This window comes from Grampus griseus (genome assembly GCF_964374135.1).
Source record: "Grampus griseus genome assembly, chromosome: 20".
Classification (NCBI taxonomy): domain Eukaryota; kingdom Metazoa; phylum Chordata; class Mammalia; order Artiodactyla; family Delphinidae; genus Grampus; species Grampus griseus.
The window spans coordinates 43,942,510-43,965,480 of NC_139014.1; the positions used below are offsets into that span (position 1 = coordinate 43,942,510).

General features: G+C 51.1%; 1 protein-coding gene across 1 annotated transcript; it reads left to right on the plus strand.

The window, feature by feature from the left end:
- Window positions 1–20,236: 20,236 nt before the first annotated feature.
- On the plus strand, window positions 20,237–20,476 carry TMEM238L (transmembrane protein 238 like; the record flags this gene model as incomplete). The annotated part of the gene is made up of 1 exon (XM_082679449.1): window positions 20,237–20,476. One exon carries the CDS (start codon window positions 20,237–20,239, stop codon window positions 20,474–20,476), a length of 240 nt encoding a protein of 79 aa, XP_082535575.1.
- Between the last annotated feature and the right edge of the window lie 2,495 nt (window positions 20,477–22,971).

Here is a 22,971-nt window from a genome sequence, read left to right on the forward strand (position 1 = left end):
TGACGGTCTCGCCCTCTGTCCTCCCCCACCACCCTGCCACCTCGACCAGGAGAAGATGTGATAACCAACATCCAACATCCCCGGCCCCTTGAGAGGTGGAGTCTTCCGTAAAACTGATGCAGGCAAACCCTCTCCTGGGCCCCGTGGAAAAGAGCGAGCTCGGGGCTGCGCCCTCCATGCAGCTGGGAGGTACCGCGGGATGATCTCATTTAGTCTCTCTGTTATCACTGACATTCCCTCAGATCCTGGCCGTGGCCATCGCCTTTCATGGCTCTCATCCCAGCCTGTGCAGCCAGGTGTCACTCATCTAACGCTCTCTGCCAAGTGCTGTGCATGTTGGGAAATTCCTTGAGGTGGGCCATGCCCCAAGAAGAACCTCCTGTTTACATATCTGAGTGCCTGAACTGGATTCTGCATTTGCTTCCTTCTAGAACCCAAGCTGACCAACGGAGGTCCTTCGCAGAGGGAAGGGAAGTTCTGACCATTGGGTCTGCCCACCCCAGATCTCTCTGTGGGCAAGATGCTGGCTTGCATTTCAAGAGATCGGACAAGTCACAAGTATCAAACATTCCAAAGAGTGAGCAGTGAAAGGTGGCCGGGGAAGGACTTTCCAGGACGGCACATTTCCCCTAGAAATGGCCCTGGGAGTCAGCCAGTGAAGAAATTTAACCCTTAGTTGTATAGAATTTATACCAGAGGCAGTGAGGTACGCTAGCAGGTGTCACAGACTCCCCTGACCTTCTAACTCCTTCTCCGTGACTACTCTTCCCTCTGAACTTGACACTTAGCCAAGGACAAGCGTGTGTTGCCCTAACTCCCTCTTTCCCCCACCCCATGACTCTAGAACAGCCAGGTGGAGAAGGACGCTGTAAGATTTTTCTCTCCTTCTCCCCCGTCAAGAATCAAAACCAAGAAGCTTGAATTCCACATCTGAGTGTCTGTAGATTTCCAGCGATGGAATTTTCTTTAGAAAATCCCAACTTCTGCTCTCCCTGCCCCCACTCACCAACATGCGTTTAAACCTTCAGTGAGGGCCCTGCTCTGGGCCAGGCCCCGGGGCGAGAGCAAGACAGATGGTCCCTGGGCTCATCTTCTGTATAAAGTGAGAGACAGCCAGAGCACCAGGCGGCCAGAACACCCCGGGATGAGTACTTTCTGAGGAAACGAGGATGGGGGCAGGAACGCGGAGGGAACATCTGTCCCAGCCCTGGGAGAGGACGGAGGGCGTGCTGGAGGCTGTGCCATCCACACAGAACCAAAGGGAAGAGGAGAGCTGGTGACGAGGGCAAAGAAAGGCACTCTAGGCGGGAATGGTGTGTGCAGAGTTGGGGTGGGAGGGGAGCGGGATACAGTTAGGAAACAGCATGGCAAGCTCCCTAACCTCCCGAATGGTCACCTGAGCCCCTGTCTCGGCCTGCCTCCCCCTGCTTCCCCAAGTGCCTTAGTGCGGCTTCTCGGGGCTCATCAAGGGGCCTCCTGGGTCTGTGGCAAAGACTATAGACCTCCTGGGTCTGTGGGAGATTCCAGGGGCCCACCACACAGAGAGCACCCGTATGGTTAAGTGCTCCCCAAATCTGGGGTTTCCTGCGGCATCCAGAGGCCCTTAGGTGACAGACCAGGAGGGTATCTGCAAGAAAGCCACGCTGCCCTAGGTCTGAGGCCCAGCGGACAGCATCTGATAATGAGGGGAAGGTTTCCTCGGCCTTCTGCCCATGAGCCCATCCCATCACTATGTCACCATGACAACCTTTCTCTCTTTCCCTCCTTCTCCCCCCCGCCACCCCGCCGTCTCTCTTTCTCTCTCTCTCTCCATCAGGCCTCCATGTATCTCCATCCTTCATGGTGGTTCCATATGCAAAGTCAGAACCCCACCTGTTCCCTCTGCATCATGGGAAACTCCATGGAGGCAGGTACCCGTGACATGGGGACACCCCCCTGCCCCACCCACCTAAGGAGCCAGAGTTTGGGGAGCTTCACCCAGAATGACCGTGTCTCTCATTCAGACAGCGTGGCCAGGTCGTCTAGCCCACCTGTCCCCTGCACACAGGCAGTCAGGACCAATCATGGGGGACGTTGCAAGTACTGTGTCACTAATTGTGGTCCCAGTGCCTCAAGTGACCGGGCTTACAGAGGGTTTCCATTTCTCCGACGTGAACGCAGATTCCACATCAGCCCTAAAATGTCACTCTCACATTCCCTGATGCTTTCTTACATGGGAGCAAATGGGGAGGACGCCCAGCTGGCTCACTGGGAATCCACACTTCCAGGGTGTCATTTCCTCTCCCCACAAGCTTATCGAGTAGGCGCAGCTGAGGGAGGAGGGCCCAGGCTGATGCTGTACCACGCGTGTCCTGGCGGAGGGCAGTTTGGGGACGACACGACTCTAGAAAGTGTCCCAGGCCTGGACTCACCTTGGAGTCTCCAGCAATCTGGCCCACATTCCCCATTCCTCAACCTAGTGCTCAGCAGGAAAAATGAGGACAAATCCCCAAAGCATCATTCACCCCCACCGGGATTCCTTATATGAATGCGGACCAAGGAACACGCCAGGGTCACACTGAGGGGCTTCTGCCAAAGACCATCGCCACACAGAAGCCCTAGGAATGGCTGTGCCCAGATCAGATGCCACGTTTCTGGAAAACAGCATCGCCACCACAACTCCTCCCATGCCGTGGATGGGAGGTCAGGACCAGCATCGTGCGTTCGGCTACTGGATTGTATTATCCCACCCATGGCTGTTCTGTTTGGAAGGGTTCCATTTAATCTGAGTGCTAAAAGAACTGCTGGGATGTTGGATTGTATCCTGTCTGACAGTGTCTGCTGTGTTTTCATTCTGTTTCATCAGGAATTCCAGGCTCTACCACTGAGTCATTCCTCTAAAATGCCTCCCAGCCCCAGCCCCAGCACCATGCGCCCTTCCTCGAAACGTGCTGTCTGGGAGAAAGGGTTTCCCAGACATGTGTGGGTTGCATGCCTGGTCCCTTGGGTGCCTCACAGGAGCCGAAGGCCCCACTCTGAGATGCTGACGGGGCACACAGAGCAGGAGCTCCTGACTCTTTCGCTCCCTACAAGCTCAGCACTGGGAGATGGAAAAAGAACCTTCCTGGATGAATCAGTGGTCCAGGGTGAGGCAGGCAGGTACCCCAGGGTCAGCCTGCCAATGTGCCCAGGAACCCCAGAGAACAAGCCCAAGAAGGGATGGCAGCCCAGCCCCCAGGACCTCCATGGCCCGCCCCTTCCTTCTAAGCCCTTCTTCCTTTCCCTGGCCCAGCGTCTTCTGCTCCTCTAGGTCTGTAATCCCGACCCTCTCCGACTTAGCTCCCACCAGACTCCCCGTGTCCTTGACTTTCTGCTTGCTCTATCCTCAGAGAAAAAGAAAGCATCGCTCTGGATCTGGACAAGCCAGCTGCATTTCAGTCCTCCTCAGATTCCTGCAGCATTGCAGAGTCACGACACCCCGCTCCCTCCTGTCCCCCACACCCATCACTTCGTCACCATCTCCAGCCCTTAGAGATCAGAGGTCCCCGGAAAACTAAAACTCAGAGCCCCAAATGTGTCTGATACTAAATGGTGCAAGGGAATCGCCTGGGCATGTGCCCGGTGAAGCTTCTGGGCAACGCCAACCTGATGCCTTAACTCACTCAATCCTTTCCAAAAGCCTGCTGGAGGCACTGTTGTTATCATCCTCCCCGTTTTACAGATGAAATAAGTGAGACACGGGGACACTGAGCTAGGACATCAAGCCACGATGAAAATCCAGGTGAGCTGGCTCCAGGGGCCACACACATGACTCCCACCCGATTCACTCTTCGGAGGTGCTGAGGGGCAGCAGAAGGCACCAGGGTCGCCGTGCTGGGCTCCGGGCTGCAAGGTGGGGACAGCAGGAGTGGAGCTTGGGTCAGTAGACAGGCCAGGGGTGGGAGCACAAAACAAGTACGGACCCAGAATGCCAGTGGGGAAAGCGGCCAGGAGCCAGGAAGGCAGGCAGGAAAGAAGCCGGCATTCCGAGCCCCTCCTAGGTGCCTGGCCTTCGCATAGTGAGCGTTCAGAGGCAGGAGTAGGGGTCTCGCCCGGCACAGGGTAGCTTTGTCGGAGCAGGTGGCCTTGGTAGAGTGAGCCTTCAGCCCACAGGCCAGGCTCCTCTGCTGACCAGCAGGAGGATTTGGAACCAGCTGCCACGGGACTGAACTGACCTTGAGAATGAAGCGTAGCCAAGGATAGCAAAGCAGAAAGTGAGAAGACCCTGCAACACTGATGACAGCCGGGGAGCTACCGGACTGCCCCGCACCATCTCTTACAGGACACACAAATAACATCTTATTAAGTCACTGTCTTTTAGGCCCACTACTTGCAGCCAAATAAAGTTCTTATCTACACAAGTGACAAGCCTGGGGAAAGAGTTCTTTTCTTCTTCTAAGCCCGAACACTATTTGATGAGATCAGAACTGATATATTTAGAACAAAGACCACATCAGTGCAGTGTATTTGTCCTCCAAATCCTTCCAAAGATTCTCTACGTCTCTAAGGAGAGAGGAAAGGGAGGGGTAAAGCAAGAGCGGGATGACCACGATGATGCCAGACAGGGACCTCCCTCAGACTGGGCATCGGGGTACTGGGCAGGGAAAGAGTGGGGTTCATACAGGGCACACGTCAGGCTCTGTGACCTGTCAGGCTGTCCCACCTACTCTAAGAGCTGAGGCAAGGGTGGGTAGGAGACGCAGGAAAGGACTGATTCCATAAAACTAGAACCACTCACGGGAGGAGACACCTAGACGCTCAGTTCTCTTTCTCCCAGGTCTTAATCTCCTCATTTGTCAAAATTAAAGTAACCAAAATTCACAAACAGAGGATTCTGTATTGGTTGGGAGCACAGACTCTAGAAACAGTCCACCTGGGCTCACGTCCCATCTGGTCTTCCTAGGTCTTCGACCCTAGACAACTTATTTCCTTTCTGTGTACCTCCATCTTTGTGCGTGTGTGCATGCATGTGTGTGTGTGTCCTAATTTTTTAATTCAGGTAACACTGATTTATAACATTATATTTCTATCTCTGCATACACTACAGTGTACTTAACACAAAAAATTTAAGTTGCCGTCCATCACCATACAGTTGACCCCCTTTACCCATTTTTCTCTCCCCTTTTTCACGCCCCTTTCCCTCTGGTAACCACAACTGTGCTCTCCGTATCTACATGTTTGTTTCGCTTTGGTTTGGCTTGTTCATTTACTTTGTTTTTGTTTGCTTGTTTGCTTATGAGTTTTTTATATTCCACAAATGAGTGTAAGCATACCGTATCTGTCTTCCTCTGTCTGACTTACCTCACTCAGCATAATACCCTCAAGGTCCATCCATGTTGCTGCAAATGGCAAGACTTCATTTTTTATGGCTGAGTAGTATTCCATTGTATATGTACCACATTTTCTTTATCCATTGATCCAGTGATGGGCACTTAGGCTGTCTCCATATCTTGGTTATTGTTAATAATGCCTCGATGAACATGGGGGTGTAGATATTTTGGGGGGTTAGTGTTTTTGTCCATAACTTCTATCTTCACAACTGCAAATGGGGTTAATAAAAGTACCTGCTTCTTCCTCAGCATCAATTGGGATAATCCACATATAGCTTTTATGCATTAAGCCCTGAATATTAGTTATTACCAATGTTAAAGAACTACACAAGGCAGTATATTCTCCTGAATGGTTTTACCTAAGGAAAGAATGCAAGTCTATACACCTAACGTGAGCTGATCGGAAAAAGAGAATTTGAGGGGGTGGGAGCTCACCATGAGCTGTGCTGTCTGGACAATGGGGGCTTGGGGCCAGCCAACAGTTTCATTCCCACCTTTTTGACTCCTGCCTCCCCTCTGCCTCACAATCAGCCCCAATCAATCATCAAAGCCTATAATTTCTATCTCTCAAGGATGGCCGTTCATCTTGAAGCCGAGGCAGCTCACTGTCCAGAAATAGTCATGCTTCCCCCTCATAGTGAGAAGTGAAGTAGCTGTCCCATCAGGTGCACATGTCACAGGACCCCTGGTGTCCAGGTGTGACCACGTGACAGGCTCACAGGAGCAGAAGTGGCACGTGACCCTGCTGGGCTGGGCCTTGTAGGAAGGGGGCTTTTTCTTCCGGCTCTGTGAGGAGCCACTATGTGCCAGGAGCCTGGGCCTGAGTCACCAAGGGAAGTGGTATGGACTGAATGTTTGTGTCTCTCCAAAATTTATATGTTGAAGCCCTAACCCTCAGTGTGATGGTATTTGGAAGCAGGGCCTTTGGCGGGTAATTGGGTTCAGATGAGGTCATGAGGGTGGAGATCTCGTGATGGGATTATGAAAACAGGAAGAAACAGGAGAGCTCTCTCTCCACGCCCTCATACCCGGGAAAGGCCATATGAGTACACAGTGAGGTGATCGTCTGCAAACCAGGAAGCGAATCTGCCGGCACCTTGATCTCGGACTTCTCAGCCTCTGGAACTGTGCGAAATAAATGTCTGTTGTTTGAGCCACCCAGTCTGTGGTATTTTGTTACAGCAGCCTGAGCTGATGACGACACTAAGGAAAGCCCCGTGAAGACCAGGGACACCACGCTGGACTGGTCTATAAAGTAGAAATAAACTTCTATTTTGTTTCGCTACCAAGATGTCGGGGTTTGTCACAGTAGCTAGTATTGCCCCACTAATATACCCGCTGGAGCCAGTAATCCCGTCTTTCTGACTACTGGCAAACTCGTCTCCCCCTTCTGTCTTGTTCTCCTCTAATCCATTCCCCATCCTTCACCAGGAGGATCTTTTTCCCAAATGCAAACTCTTAGCAAGCCTCTTCCCTCCATGGTATCTCTTTGCAGAGGCTAAGCGTCTGTCAGACCCTCATCCCCACCTTGCCCCTCATCTCTGCTCTTCGCTCAGTGTAGTCCCTCTGCCTGGAAGATCCTCCCTCTGCCCCCCTCTCAGCTTGTCTGGCTTGCTCTCACTCACTCTTCTCTTTTTTCCCCACACATTTTCTCCTTCCTCCAAACTGCTCAGGAGCCTACATCACAATTGCCCAAGTCAAATCCAGCTTGGAAAGCAACCACTTATTTAGTAAGAAGTTATGGTCATGGAAAACTTGGCGGCTTTGGCATTAAACAGACCTGAGTTTGAAATCTGAGTCCACAAGCGAATTTCCATACTGTGACTTTTTGCATTTCTATCTCAGATTTCCAGTTACGTGTGAGGATGATAATTACCCCATTAGGTCCTTGTCAGGATTAAATGAGGCAATAGAAAGTGTTAATATGGCACAATCACATACTAGGTGTTCGGTAAAAGGCAGATACTGTTATTATCTTTGTCACAGGAAGAGAGAATTTCAGGCTACACACACAATGCAGGAATTCCCAAACCCTTGATTAGACTGGATTTATGCTTGAGCTTGTCAAGCCCTGCAGAGTCTTGCAGGTGGGACTGAAGTATCTGATTTCAAACAAAGAAACACAGCGTTTTGGCAACTGAGTGCAGGGCTCTCCCTGTAGCATTACTATAATTCCTACAGAACCTTGTCCCAGACTAACACACAGGTGCACATTTTCACTTAGAATCCAGGTAAGAACCTCACAAAATCCAGGTAAGAACCCCAAGTGAATAACTCTGAGAACAGTTGCCAGATACTCCACGGGCGCCCATTCACTGGGAGAGGGCAGATCTGCATGTAATTGCCCTTCCTGGGGGAGAGGGCGTGTTCCCCGTCAGGGACTGTGCTGAGTAATCAGACTACAGAGCAGTACCAAGTGTGTGTGACCCACAGTCAAGGCCAAGGCAGTTGCTTTCAGGTTCAGCCCAACCAAAGAACGAAGGGAGCGAGGCCAGCTCCTGGGTGAGCAGAGACAGGCTGGAGTGGGTGTGGCTGCCACTGGAGCCTGAACTGAGGGGAGGAAGGGGGCGCTGGACCAGGGAAGGGCAAGGGATGGTTCACAAAGCCCTCTCCCATATGGCCCGTGAAAGACAACATTGTCCCATTCATCCATCCGACCAACAGCTACAGAGCAGCTCAGGAATGCTGCCCGGGCACTGGGGAGGAGGAAGTGAACAAAACAGACAGAATGTCCTGTTTCTGGAGGCTTCCCCGGTTAGAGGCAGACAGGCCATAACAAGGACATCATCACATGGACAAGATGGCGCCGAAGGGTCGTGAGGGCTATGGAGTCAAGAAACAGGGGGAGGGGGTAGTATGCTCACAGGAGGCTCCTCGGAGGGGGGACACTTGTGTTGAGACCCGAATGAAGAGAAGGAAGCAGCCATGTGAAGGCCTGGGGCAGAAGCTTCCAGCAGAGGGTGGGTGGTGGACGCGCCATGGCTCCTCTTCCCCACCCTCGATCTCTCCTCCCCACTGTGGTGTGACTTCCACACCGGTCCCATCCGGAAGGACCTGGTGGGGACACCATGCCTGGAGCCTTTTGGGGGGTGGCTTTCACCTGCCTGTCATCTGTTACTTCGGCCGCCCCTCCATCACACACAGCGTTTCTGGCATCCTCTTCCTCATGTGCCCACTCAGCCCCCCATCCCTCTGGGCTAGTCACCCCTCCCTCAACTGCCCACACCCCACCCCCAGCTTCAATCAATGTCCCCCAAATCAGCGCTGCTGAAACGCATGCCAAGCTCTGCACAACATATCCCAACCTGGATGGTCCCGGCATCTCCATCTGGATCATCCTCACCTCGCATTCAACTGGTGTCAAAAGAAATTCCTTGCGTTTTCCCACAATGCCTCCTCCAAACCTGGTCCCATGTCCCGTGTGTCAGTGATGGGTGACACCACCAACTAATCCAGAACACTAGGCTAACCTCCCTCTCCCATACCCTCTGTGTCCAGTCTATCGCCTGAACACCTTGTGGAATCCTTCTCCTTTTCTCCATCCCCAGGGTCCCTGGGTTAGGTCACCAGCCTCCCCAGTGGTCTCCCTGCCTGCAGCCTTGTCCCACTCCAATCCATCCTCCATTTATTTCAAGCAGAGCACCTTTCTAAAAGGCACTTCTGATCATGTCACCACTCGTGGCCCTGCCCCTGAGTCGTCAGCTGCTCCCATCCCATGGCAGATGGAGCTCACACTCCTCCACCAAGAACAGGCCTCCCTAGGGAGGCCCACCTCTACCCCAGCTTCTCCACATTCCTGCCACCCACCCTTCACCCCAGACCTACAAATGAGGACAACCCAGTATATCATGCCTCTGCATCTTTCCACAGGCTCCTTCCTCAGCCTGAACTACGCTGATCTCTTCTTCTGCCTAGCTGACTCCTAGCTCAAGCACCACCTCTTCCAGGAAGTCTTCCTTGCAGCACTCTGTGGTCACCTTCTAGCACTGGCCTTTCTGATTCTCTGTGCTTTACATTTAGTGCATCCTCTCGCTAAAGAGCTCTGTGGTATATAGTGCTGGTTAAATGAAGGAATGAATGGTGACAGTGTGTCCTCACAGCTGTCCTGTGTGTGAGTAATAAGGGTAGGTACTACTCTCATTTTACAAGTGAAGAAATTGAGAATCAGAGATACTCAGCCATTTGCCCAAGGTTATAAGCAACTGTGTAAGAGGGAAAATGGGCACAGGGAGAAATCCGCTCCAACCTCCACCCTCATCCCATCGCTATTCCTCATCCTCCCTCTCCAGGGTAAAAGCAGCAGTTCGGCTTGGTGAGGACAAAGCTCTCAGGACGTGGGAAGAGAGACTCCACAATTCCTTGTGGGTTTAGGAGAGCAGGTCCCAGAGAACTCAGTGCAAGGCCAGGTGTTCTGAGCCTTGCCCAGGGCCTGGCACAGATGCCCAGGGGAGCTGAGGATCCACCCCTGGCAGGAAGCAGCCTGATCTGAAGATGCCACTACAGGAGGGTCTGAGCAAAGACCCTGGTGCCCTCCTGCTTCCCACTGCTCCTTGCTCCTGTTTTCCCAACTTCCTCCCTGAGGCACTGTCTTGTCTGTCCTCAGACATCATCATTGGTGGACAGCCCGGCAGCTTCTCAGAGCCCACAGCACCAGTGTAGTGTGTAAGCCACAGGACTGGACACTGGGCTCTGGGCTGCGAGGGGGCAGAATTGGGCCTGAAGTTGGGTCTCTAGATCCTAATGCCAAGCACCCTCTCTGGAGGCCCAGGGCACTGAGGAGAGCCAGTTTGGACCCGGCCAAAGAGAGAAGGCCCAGCCCTTTCAAGAGACGGATGGTGCTGTCCAATATGGTAGCCACATCTGGCTACATACACTTAAACTTAAATTTAATAAAATTAAATATAACTAAACATTCAGTTCCTTGGCCACACTAGCCACATTTCAGATGCTCAACAGCCAGAAGAGCCGACTTGCTACCATGTTGAAGGAACAGATTATAAAGTATTTCCATCACTGCAGAAATTTCCACTGGACAGTGCTCGTCTATAATGACACAGTTGAGAACCCAGTGGAATTCTCCAGACTGACTGTACTCCTATATTATACATATAGTATACTATATACGATACACTATATTTTATACACAGTTCCTATACTATAGTCTTCTCATTGCCTTCTTGAATTTGGAAAAATAAAATTCTTTCGCCTTTCTATTTTTTTAAATTTCAACATTTATCTTCTTAAAAATATTGATTGATTGATTGATTGATTGATTTGGTTGCACTGGGTCTTAGTTGCAGCTCTCAGCCTCCTTAGTTGTGGCTCACGGGCTCCTTAGTTGTGGCTTGCAGTCTCCTTAGTTGCAGCTTGCTGGATCTTTAGTTGTGTCATGCGAACTCTTAGTTGCAGCATGCATGTAGGATCTTAGTTCCCTGACCAGGGATCGAACCCCATCTCCCTGCACTGGGAGCGCAAAGTCTTACCCACTGGACCACCAGGGAAGTCCCTTCAGCATTTATCTTTATTTAGCTTTTCCTTTTCCCTACTTTCTTTGGTTCATGTTGCTTTTTTTTCTTTTTTATGGCAATTTCTTATGATACATAGCAGATTTTAAATAAAGTTTGTAAATTAAAATATTATAAAGTTTAGTCATGTGAGATGAATATGTTCTGGATTCTGCTGTACAAAACGTGTCGCCTACAAGTTAGCGAGACTGCATTGCACACGGAAACATCTGTTAAGGTGGATCTCCTGTCATGTGTTCTTGACCACAATTTGAAAAACCATTCATTTTTTTAAATTAATAATTTATCATTTTAATTAATTACAATGTTATTTGGCCCTTCTAAGTCCTTAAATAACTATGCTTTGGCTATTATATCTGAAACTCTGAACTTTCAGTGGGATTTTAAATATCCCACTATAGTGGTATTTTTTTTCAGGTCCTCTAAGCTAAGGTATTAGTCCACCTGCCAGGTTTCCTCCCAACTCCTCAGGCAGCTGCCCTCAAGGCCAGCACCTCAGATCTGTTAGTCAGGCTCTTCTCAGGGCCCCTGGAGTTGTGATTCTTGCTCAAGACTCTCCATCACTGGCTCCCCTGCTCTAATCCATCCTGCAGGTGAGAAATTCCCATGCCATTTTCCTCTGGTCAGGCTCAAGGTACTTGCTGAGCCCCTCTGGGTCCACCTGTCTGCAGCCCCAGTGGCCACGGGCTCAGGAGATCAATAAGCAGGTGCATTGCAGAAGGAAGGGGAAGACAAGGCCGTTCTCCCAGAGCCCTCCAACCGCTGGGAAAATACGTCAGTGGACTTGATCTTCCAACAGTGCTCAACACAGCTGACCATTCATTTTCTTCTTGAAACACTTTCTTCCTTTGGATTCAAGACACAGCCAGCTCATGGTTTCCTGCTATCTCTGCAGGTATTCTTTTTCTCTCTCCTAGTCCATCCAAGCCACGACATGTGGGAGAGCCTCGGGATCCGTCCCAGGTCCTCCTTTCTTACTGAGCTCTGTCTCAAGGAGTCTTGAGCAATCTCATCCCTACCACCAATTTGTCGCTGACTCACAAATTCCTGTCTCCAGCCCAGAGCGAGAGCCCCCAACCAGTGTACCAAACCCATCGTGTCCCGAACTGAATTCATAACTTCTCAACCACACCTGGCCCTCTTCCTGTCTGTCTGTCCCATCTCCGGAGGCGCCCGTAGCATCCAGCTTTACAAAACAGAAACCTGGTCTTCGACAACGACCCCTTCCTTTCCCTCATCCCCATACTGAGTCTGTCACCGCGTCCTGTCGATTTCAGTCCCTGGTTATCTCTCAAATCAATCCACTTCTTTCCATCGCCACGGTCACCAGCTTTACCTCTTCCCTGGTCTACAGCAACCACGCTTACTGCCTGCCATGTGCCCATTCTTGGTCCCTCCAGTACTCTCTGGACACAGCAGCAAGAGTCCTCTTGAGAAAACATGGGTCACACCACCTTCTGCTCAACACTCTCCGCTTCCCAGTGCTCTCAGGAGAAAGTATTAACACAGCTCTTTACTGCCTTTCCTCCTCTTGTCCCAGCCACACCGGCAGGGCCACCTGCCACCTCACAGCTTTTGCAGACTCTCCTGCTCTGCCTAGAATGCTGTGACCTCCTCTTCACCCCTCCTCACCCAGCTCGCCTGCTCGTCCTTTAGGTCTCAGCGCAAACATCACTTCCTCAGGGAAGCCTTGGCCCACGGCTTCTTTGTCTCGTTCTCATAGGATGGGATCTCTTGTCATATTGATACATTAATTTATATGACTGATTGACATCTGCCCTCCCCAAACCTCCTTCCTCTCTTCCCTGTCACCACTTGAAGCTCCCTGAAGGCAGGCACTGCATTTCTCTAGCTCACTTCTAGCTGACTTTGCACCGAAAGATGTCTCAGCAGCTCAACAGAGCTGAGCCCAGCCCCAGCGGAGCCCACGGTGGACAGGCAATTAGACGTGGAGCCTGGGGGTGGAGGCACCCAAGCAGAGGCCGGGAGTGCGGCCCTGGGCCTGGCTGGAAGAGGAAGGGGGTCACGGACAGCCGAGCCCTGTGCAGCTTCACCCTGGAACCTGCAAACAGGCTTTGCAATTGACTGCTCCTGAGGCAGGCAAGGAAAATGGTGACAGAAGATTCTAGCACCAAACCCAGCAGATATCCTGGGGGCGATGCATTTGGATTTATAGCTCTGGTAAGTCTTACTAGGTGCCCAGCACTTAATTCAGAGCTGAGGGCCAGCAGAAACAGATGGCAAAACTAAAGGGTGTGGAAAATAAACACTAGAAGCACAGCAGACCATTTCCACTGTGTGATAAGACTTCACGGTATCATCATGGAAGCATTTTGCTTCGGAAGGAGTCGTGGGAGCTCAGCTTCCTCAGAAATAGAGAGGAGGCAAGAGATGAAAGCTAGAAAGGGACACTGAATGGATCTGGGCAGAGTCAGAGGAGCTCTGGGGAATCACTCTCAGCTTTCCCAATATCTGGGAGTGCCTAGGAGTTATAAAATGAATCTAGTCATAAACAGTGCATGTTGGATTACAAGAAGGAAGAGCCGTTCCCTGAAAGGGATGCCCAGCCTAGCGAGGGAGATGGAAAACTCAGCAAATTACCTCCATGCATGTACCAGGTACTATAAAAGTAACCATGCAATTAAATAAGCATCTGCATCTTACTCATTAGGATGGCTGTGATCAAAAGAACAGAAAACAGCAAGGCTGGGTGAGGATGTGGAGAGATTAGGACCCTCGTGAACTGCTGGCGGGAATGGAAAATGGTGCAGTTTCTATCGAAAGCAGTACGGAGGTTTCTCAACAAGTTAAAGAGTTACTATATGATCCAGCAATTTCACCTTTAGGTACATACTGAGAAGACTTGAAGGCAGGGACTCATACAGATATCTGTACACTCATGTTCATAGCAGCATTATTCACGATAGCCAGAGGGGGAAAGCAACGCAAGTGTCCATCGACAATGGATGGATAAACCAAACATGGTCCATACATACAATGGAATATTATTGAGTCTTAAAAAGGAAGGAAATTCTGACACATGCTACAATACCGATGGAACTTTAAGACATTATACTAAGTAAAATAAGGCGGTTACAAAGAGATAAACATAATATGATCCCACTGACGTGAGGTCCCTAGAGTAATCAAATTCATAGAGACAGAAAGGAGAATGGTGGGTGCCAGAGGCTGGGGAGAGTGGAATGGGGAGTTATTGTTTCATGGGGACAGAGTTTCATTTGAAGATGATTGAGAGGTTCTGATAAGGGATGGAGGTGATGAGGCTGCACACAACAGTGTGTGTGCACTAAATGTCACTGAGCTGTACGGTTAAAAATGGTTAAAATGATAAATATGTGTTGTGTATACTTCACTACAATTAAATAACTTTTAAAAATAATTTTTAATTAAACGGGATTAAGAATGGAACCAACTTGATTCTCCAAGGATGCTGGGGAAAGAGCTGGCATGCAGATTGGGAGCCGAAAAAGAGGGAGACGTGGTATTTGTATTTAGTGCGCACCCACCAACAGACAGGTTGCAGCCACAGCTGTTACTATCTGAGTGAACGTAGGCGAGTCTCTCAACTGCTCTCAGCTCTGGAGCAGGAACAGGGCTGCTGGGAGGACAAGCTGATGCTGAATGTGGACGGATGCCACTGTATATGCAAGTGCAGCCCAAGTGCATGGAAATGTGATTCTCTGCTAAATAGGGGACAACGTCATCGACCTACTGAGACCGAAGGTGATGGGCAAGGGGGAGGGGTGATGCGGGATGCTCTTGAAGTCTGAGTAAGAGTGATGAATGGTTAGATTAGCCCTGGGGGGAATAAGATAGAAAGACCAGGGGAGAAAGCTAAAGGGTTTGCCAAGCAGCAGGAAGGGCTCCCTGAGCTGCACGTAGATGGAGTCTAGAGGCGCAGGCAGGACGCTCTGGGGAGCTCTCTCAACCCCCTCTGGTAGCCTAACAGGAAGAATGAAGATCTCTGAAAATTGTCGGATGCTCCGAAAATAAGAGTGAATGTGTTTCTGAAAATAGCGACCCTAGGCTCCAGCCCAGGAAAAAGGAGGAATACGTGAAGATTCACTGGAGATCACTGGTCAGCATCAATGTTTTTCCACATTCCAGCACTGTACCTCTAGGGCTATATGAAATGTTCTGGCTGGCACACAGGTTCATGGCATAGTCACTTTAATTCTCATCCAGTCGTTCCTATGACTTCGGCAACTAAATCTCGAAGTAAATCGAGTAAATCTCTGTAAATCTGTCCCCTCTGAAATCTGTGCATCACAGGCCTTCATTTGAGAAAGAGAACGGGCCTCAGGTTCAGCAGCTTCAATAGACAACTGTGTCTAGTTCGGGAGTTGATGAGTCTGGTCCACTGCTTAGTTTTGTAAATAAAGTTTTATTGGAACACAATAAAACTATGACCCCCTTGGCTACAACGGCAGCATTGAATCGTTGTAACAGAGACGTTATGGGCCACCAAGGCTAAAATGTTTCATATCTGGCCCATTACAGAAAAAGTTTGATGACCTCTGGGATAGTTTAATTAGAAAGTTTGTTTTCAGTGTATATAGTCTTAAATACTTGCTGTCTGTTATAAGTAATATCAGTTTTCCACTGGTGGTGGCAATAATTAATTGACGTTAAAATCCATTTAAAGAAAAAAATTAACAAAATATCATAATATTAGCAAATTAATATAATAACACATTAACAAATTAAAATGGTGTTCTATAATGAAGAATAGAAGCAGACTGCAGTTGTGGCAGAATCCTGGGGGCAGCACACATATGAGGTTTGGTAAACACTGGGTTATGAGAGTAGGGACGGTGGAGAGATTTGCGAATGATGGAGGTAAAGAGCAGCTGCAGTAGAGATGAGACTGGGGACTGGAAAGTCATTTCACGAGGCTAAGGCATCCATCAGGGGTGGAAATGTAGCCATCAAGGATGGAAGCGGGGGGCTCAGCACGGACCTAGTGGGAGGCGGTGGGACAGGGAGCTGCCATCAGGCGAAGCCAAGACTGATAAAGGGAAGAGGATGATGGTGCAGGAGAGTCGGTGGCAGGTCCCTCCCAACCTGGGGTTTTCCCTACAGAAGCATCGTGGCAGAAAGGATGTAATAAAAGACATCAGTGCCAACCACACAGTAACACTTGTCTATGTCCCAGAGCGCAGGTTCTAAGCACTTTACACCTATGAACTCACCTACTCTTCACAGTAACCCTGTGAAATAAGGCATTATTTTACAATGAGGAAATCGAGGCACAGAGAGGGCAAGTGACTTTCCCAAGTTTGCACAACTAATGCATGGCACAGGCTCATGTGGTCAGACCTGCTCAGCATCTGATCCCTGTCACTCAGGAGGTGACTGAGCCTTGGTCAAATAGTCAGGCCCGGAACCGTGACTCTGGGTCAGCTGAGCACCTGGCTAGCCTGTTCCTGTCTCGGTCTCAACTTGCCCTTTAGGAACCAGGTCATGGAGAGGCCGTCATACTCATGACATCACAGGGAGATGACAGATCATGATGACTTTGCCAAGGCAGTGACAAGGTCCCAACTGCCAAGAGGGGGCAGCACTGTGTGGTGGCAGCAGAAGCACAGCCCTCTCTAAGCCACAGGGGTAGCTGCAGCCCCCAGGATTCTCAGAAGTGGAGGGGCAGAGGGGCCCTAAGAGACCAGCCCTGGGAGTCACTGGCCAGGGGTCCGGGCGTCCGGCTGTGCCCTACACACCACGTTCATGGTTCAGAAAGCATAACAGATGCCTACTGTCTTACATTTCCCCGTTTTGGTAATTTTTTTCCATCATATTTATCACTCTCTGAAATGATATCATTTATGCATTGTTTAATTATTCACTATTTTCTCCCCCCCTTAGAATGTTAACTCCGATGTCAGGTTCTGTAGTTGATGCTATTCCCTGCTGCCCGACATGGAGTAGGTGCTCAAGAATACTGGTCTGATTTAAATCCCACTTAGGCTCAGGCTTCTAAGTGTGCTGAGGTCACTTGGGGTTACCCACTTGTGGAGGATGATGAGCTCCTCAGCGATCAGGGGTAGGGGGCAGCCAGAGCCCAGGCAGCAAGAAGGCCCTGCGTCCTCGGCTTCTCTCCCGAGGGCCTAGGGACAACCAAGGGCATCTCGGTGTCCCAGGGGCTGAAGCACTCCTCCTGGTGCCTGGTGGCATGGTGGGCCACCTTTAATAGGGTGCTAACTTTGTCATGTTTTGGAAACCTTGGTTTGAGAGTCTAAATTTTCTATCTATACCACAGCTAAAGTCAAAGGATATCCTCAAATGAACAATCCTTTTAGCTACTGTTACAGGTTGAATTGTGTCACCCCAAATTCATATGTTGAAATCCTAACCCCTAAGACCTCAGATGAGAACCTCATTTGGAAACAGGGTCATTGCAGATGAAATTCTTTAAGATGAGGTCTTACTGGAGTAGAGACGGTCCCTAATCCAATACAACTGGTGTCCTTATAAAAAGGGTAAATGTGGACACAGAGACATGCACACAAGGAGATGATACTTGAATATGAAGATGATGTATCTACAAGCTAAAGAGTGACAAAGATGAGCAGGAAACCACCAGAAGCACAGAGAAGGGCCTGGAACAGATTCTCCCTCTGAAGGAATCCACGCTGCTGACACCCAGATCTCCAACTTGTGGCCTCCAGAACTGGGAGGAATCAGTTTCTGTTGTTCAAGCCAGCCAGCCTGGGGTTCTCTGTCACAGCAGCCCCAGGACCCTCAAGCCCCTGTTTCCAAACATGGAAAGGCCATGCAAGCTTCCTGGGGGAGGAAGAGGGTGGTGGCATCCTTGTTAAACTGAGCCTTTCAAGTGACTGTTTCTTGTATGACCTGCCCCTGATCTAGGCCAATCCCCATCCCCCACAAACCCAGTCACTCCCCCACTGCTCAGCCTCCCACTTTTCCAGGCTGTCCCACTCAGGGCCTGGGTCTCACCTGGCTTTCCATCACCCGTCCCGTCTCCCCCAGCTGTGTGGATATCTAAACGCCTCAACACACAGGAGACGGAGGTCAGGGAACAGGAGCAAGGAGACACATCGGGCTGGGGTGGAGGACTCCTCACGCCCTGGCCAGGCTCCCGGGTGGCCCACGGTTAGACACTCGGAAGGGTGGCCGTGTAGTGTGAGAAGGAAAAGGCAGGCTGCAGGCGGAGAACAGGGTGGTCCATTTCCACAAGGCAGAGGAGCGACATTTGTGATTCTGGAGGATGAAGGTCAAGGGGAGGATGCTGCCTAGCTCTGGATACAGAAATTGTGAGTGCTTTCAATCTCCTCCCCTTTGCTCGTGAATATGTCATGGTTTTTTCAGCTAGAAACGTGTGTGTGTGTGTGTGTGTGTGTGTGTGTGTGTGTGTGTGTGTGTGTGTGAGAAAAACAGTAGAAATAAAAAGTTGGAGGAGTTCCAGAACCTGAGGAACCCGTGTTCCCCTGGGATGCTGAGGGTCTGTGTTGAGTAAAGCTGACCTCAAGTGGGGTGGAGGGGAGACGACTTCACTCTTACCAGCTTCTTTTTCTTTCGTTTTTCCATTATAGGTTATTACAAGATATTGAATACAGTTCCCTGTGCTATACAGTAGGACCTTGCTGTTTATTTTATATAAAGTAGTGTGCATCTGTTAACCCCAAGCTCCTAATTTATCCCCCTCGCACCAGCTTCTCTTTGACCCAGCATTTCAGGAGTATGATGACCAACCATCCCGGGGGGCTCAGGACTCAGAGACCTCCTGGCACCCAGAAATTTTCACACTGAAATTGTTGCTCACATTTATGTATACAAGATGCTGCAGAGGAGCCCAGGAACCTGTGGACAGCCAGGCCTGGACACACCAGCCTGGCCCTGCCCAGCCACACTAGGGTTTCTCCACCTGCCCTTGCAGAGGGCATTGCGGTCCTTCAACTGTTCTTCCCAAGAAACTCTCTCTAGTCAAAGCTGGGGGCAACAGGTTGGAAGACTCATGGCTTCTCCTACCCGGGGAGGTGTTCTTGTGTAGGTACCTAATCCCTTCTGAGGACAGACTGGGAAAAGGATGCAAATACGGGGTGGAAGATTGGCTTTAGTGACTTCTCACTTTGGGATGCTCCAGACTGGCTACCTCGTTTCAGTCACGTCTTGCGTTTCAGATCCTAAAATCCGCAACTTATAAAATTCTCTCCCTCCCTACTGCTTTTTTTCTGAAAGTTTCTCTTCATCTTGCTTATTTTACACATAGGAAACTAAATTCGAACCCCTGCTCATCCACGGGAGAAGGCAAAACAAAGAGTAGAAGTTATTTTTCAGTGGTGTGGGGAAACAGAGGTCCAGAGAGGTTTGGTGCCCTGTTCAAGGCCCACGGTGAACGAGGGACAGAGGAGCGCTGGCTGCGTGGGCCCGCAGAGACGGCTGAAGACCAGACCGCTGCTGCGTTGTCCTCAGTTGGTGCTCACTCAGCACACCCTGGGAGTGGCCCAGTGATAAGAGCTGTTTCACACATAACCCCTCAGGATTGCGTGCAGTGAACCCGAGACGGAAAGCAAACGTGGAGTTAGTCAGTCTGGAAAACACACACGGCCAGAGAGCCAGGTAAACATTTCCTGACTTTTGCCAGGAGTTGCCTTCTGGTCCACGCCCAGCCCACCCAGACAGGGGCACGAGTCCCCCCCTCCCTGGCGTCCCTTCTCTGTCCCCTCAGCCTTTTTCATTGCTGTCCCTTCCCAGGGTCTGTGTTCATACCAAAGGGCTGTGATGAGCCCTGCTGTAGGAAGCTCGGGTCCTGGGGGCTTCAGAGCAGAGAACCTACAGGCCGCACAAACCTTTCCTGCTGCTGCTGCACTCCTTACGGCACAATTTCAAAATCTATTCACATCAACAAACTCTCTTCCATAGCTTTTACATAAAACCTCCCGTCCCCACCAGGAAGAGTAGGGCAGAAGCGGGGAGGGGAGGAAGCCCCGATCCTACCACACGTCTCAGGAGCCCAGGAGGACTTGCCCAGGACTTGAGAGGCAGAACGAGGGCAGGACAGCCCCTCCGCCAGACCCACAGGTCCCAAGTCCCCAGATCCATCCAAGGGCACCCTGACTCCTCTCCTGCCATGTCACTTGGTTGGCCTCAGTGATGAGGATGTCATTCCTGAGCCATGAAACAGTTAAGAAATATCCACCCCACTGGCTGCCATGCTCATAAAGGGAGGTCCACGTGTACTTCCGTGTGGCTCCAGATGGGCGGCTCACTCATTTGCTCACACCCGGCGGGGAGCCAAGGCAGAGGCCAGCAGCACCACCACCTTCCCATGCAAATCAGCCCCGGGAGTGCAGCTGGGCCCCTCCCGCTCCTGCCTCCCAGGCAATGCTCCTGGGGAGGCCTTGCGGAAGATGCCACCCTGGGCGCTGTGCTGTCTTCCTCGGCCTGGCCCTCGTGCTCGACGCTGTGGGCCTGGTCCTTTTGCTGCTGGGCATCTTCGCCTCCCTCGACTTCTGGGACTTCTTGGTCTACACGGGGTCCCTGATCCTGGCTTTCAGCCTGCTCTTCTGGATCATCTGGTACTCCCTCAACATCGACGTGCCTCTTGAGAAACTGGACTCGTAGTTAGGAGGCGGGCAGAGGAGGAAGGACTCAGGCTTCCTGGCGGGCGGAGGGGCAGGGGCATGCTGCGGCTCCCACCCCAAATGCCCCGCCGGGGACCAGGTGAGTGCACAGGAGACCTGCCTGGAGGGGCGGCCAGGAGGCTGGGACGAGCAGGGGGAGGCTACACAGGCAAGTGGCCCAAAGACTGTCCCCCAGCTGGGGTTTCTGTCAACCAGGAGAACGTGGGGCAGGTACTTCCAGTACCTCATGGAAACTGGAAAGAGGGTCTCCACAGACCCTATGACTTCTGATCCACCACGAATGGTCCTGCCATGCAGAACAGGAAGTTATCCCTTCAGCTTAAAACTTGGAGAAAGGAGCCCATCTTGATTCTCTGTTGGGGAGAATCCTTGCTGGGGAGAAAAGCCTTTAGCCCTAGCAGAGGATGGAAAGTTCCCCGATGCTGCTTATGCCTTGTGAGCTGCTCGCTGAAGCAGGAAACAGCAGATCCACCCAGCACGGTCCTTCTCACTTGCTTCCTCCCTGCACCTGCCCAGGTGGGACACACGGGAGGGGGTCAGGACCTGTCTCCACGTCCCCACTCAGTGCATCTGCCCCCTCCCAGCAGTGCCCCCACCCCACGCCCCCAGCCAGCCAGCACCCCCCAGCCAGCCCAGGGGACCGGAAGTCAAGGGACCATGGCTGACCATTTCATCCCAGCTGGGCCAGAGCTCGGTGGACCACGTGTAACCAAGGAGGCAGGTAACTGTAAGATTTTTCACATGGGCATGGAAAGCAAAAGATAGAGCTAGCCTGGCCCCCACAAGCCTGAATTAGCGATGGCCAGCTCTCCCCAGGGGACTAAAGAAAGAGTCCTGGTTGGTTTGGTCACCATCCCCTCCTCCCAGGTGGGCAGGGACCTGCACTCAGGCACAGCCAAGCACTCCACTTTCGAGTGCTGCATGTGAGAGCAAAGGTCACTGCAGAGTTGGAAGGAGGAAATAATAATCGCGTCTTTTCTGGGGGATTCCATGTGACCCTTGGAAGTGAGAGACAGAGTGGCAGTTTGAAGAGGTTTCAGTAGGGGAGGCTAAACTGTCCCCGGCAGGTGAAAGGAAAGAGGTGAGAAGTCAGAGCACCTGGGCCTTGCTCGGAGCAGCACCACTTGTTTGCTGGTGACATTGCACAGGAGGCATCATGCCCTGAGCTTCAGTCTTCCCGTCTGTAAAATGGGGATAATGTTACCTGCCCTTGTTGTTGCCATGGTCAAAAAGAGGTAAGGCAGGAAGAGGCTCTTTGCGCATAATGTGGTTCTTACACATGCCAAGTGTTACAAACACACAGCAGAGGGGAGTAAACCGACCCAGAGTCCCAGCTGGGGGTACCTTGGTGTGCCTTAAATTGGTAGTGGTGGGGGTCAGCTTGAAACTTCAAAATGTGCATCATGAAACTTCAAAGCAAGAAGGGACCCCGAACTTGTTTGCTCATTCACGAGGATGCGTCAGGCACTGTGCACGGCGGTGCGAGTGCTGGGAAGAGTAAGACATATGAGGTCTCTACCCTCCAGGAGTTCCCGTCAGGCGAGAGACAGACGTTAACCAGACAGTCTGACTAACAAGGTACGACAACAGTCAGGTGAGGACTGGAAGAAAAGGAACACCGCTCCTTGGGAACGTTCAGTAGAGAGGCTGACCCAGAAGGTGGAGTCTTACAGAGAGAGGTAACAGCTTGAGCAAACCTCCTGGGGTAGCAGGAAATAGAAGACAGCAGGGAGATTGAAGGGCAGAGGGCAAGTGCAGGAGAGGGTTAGGGCCCTGCAGTGCGGGGAGGCCAGACCAGGCAGGGCCTAAAACACCCTCTCAAGGATTTTAGCCATTATTTTAAGAACAATAAGAAGTCATTTAAGCAGGGGTGGGGACGACGTAATTTGATCTCTGTTTCCAAAAGACCACCTTGGCCGAGGCACGGATGACATGATGACAATGAGGATGATGAGCAGTTCAAGCCCGTGTGGGGATCTCAGTCACGCGCCTGAACAAGAAGGGTCTCCAGTTCAGTCTCCTTATCCTGCACACCCTCCCCTCATTACATAGAAGGCAGTTCAATAACCCAGTAGCGAAGACCATGGGTCAAGACCCAGACTGTCTGGCTCGAATACAGTTTTGTTGCTTACTAGCTATGTGGCCTGGGGCAAGTTATGGACTAGCTATGGGCCTAGCTATGACTCCATGCCCTAGTTTCCTAAACTGTAAAACGGAGATGGTACTAATACTAGCCTCTGTTTCAGAGATGATGCTAATAACAGCCCCGACCTCGTAAGGGTGTTGCAAAGATTAATTTAACGTGCGTATAGCACCGTGTGAGTGACGACTGATAAAACAAGGGGCGCTCTGATAAACCTCTGTCACGACGCAGGTAGCTAGCTGGTCCATTACAGCGGGGTGGGACATTCCTCTAGGACAGACATCCCTGAAGCATTTCGACCAATTCTTCAAGCAGCATATGGCGTTCAGACT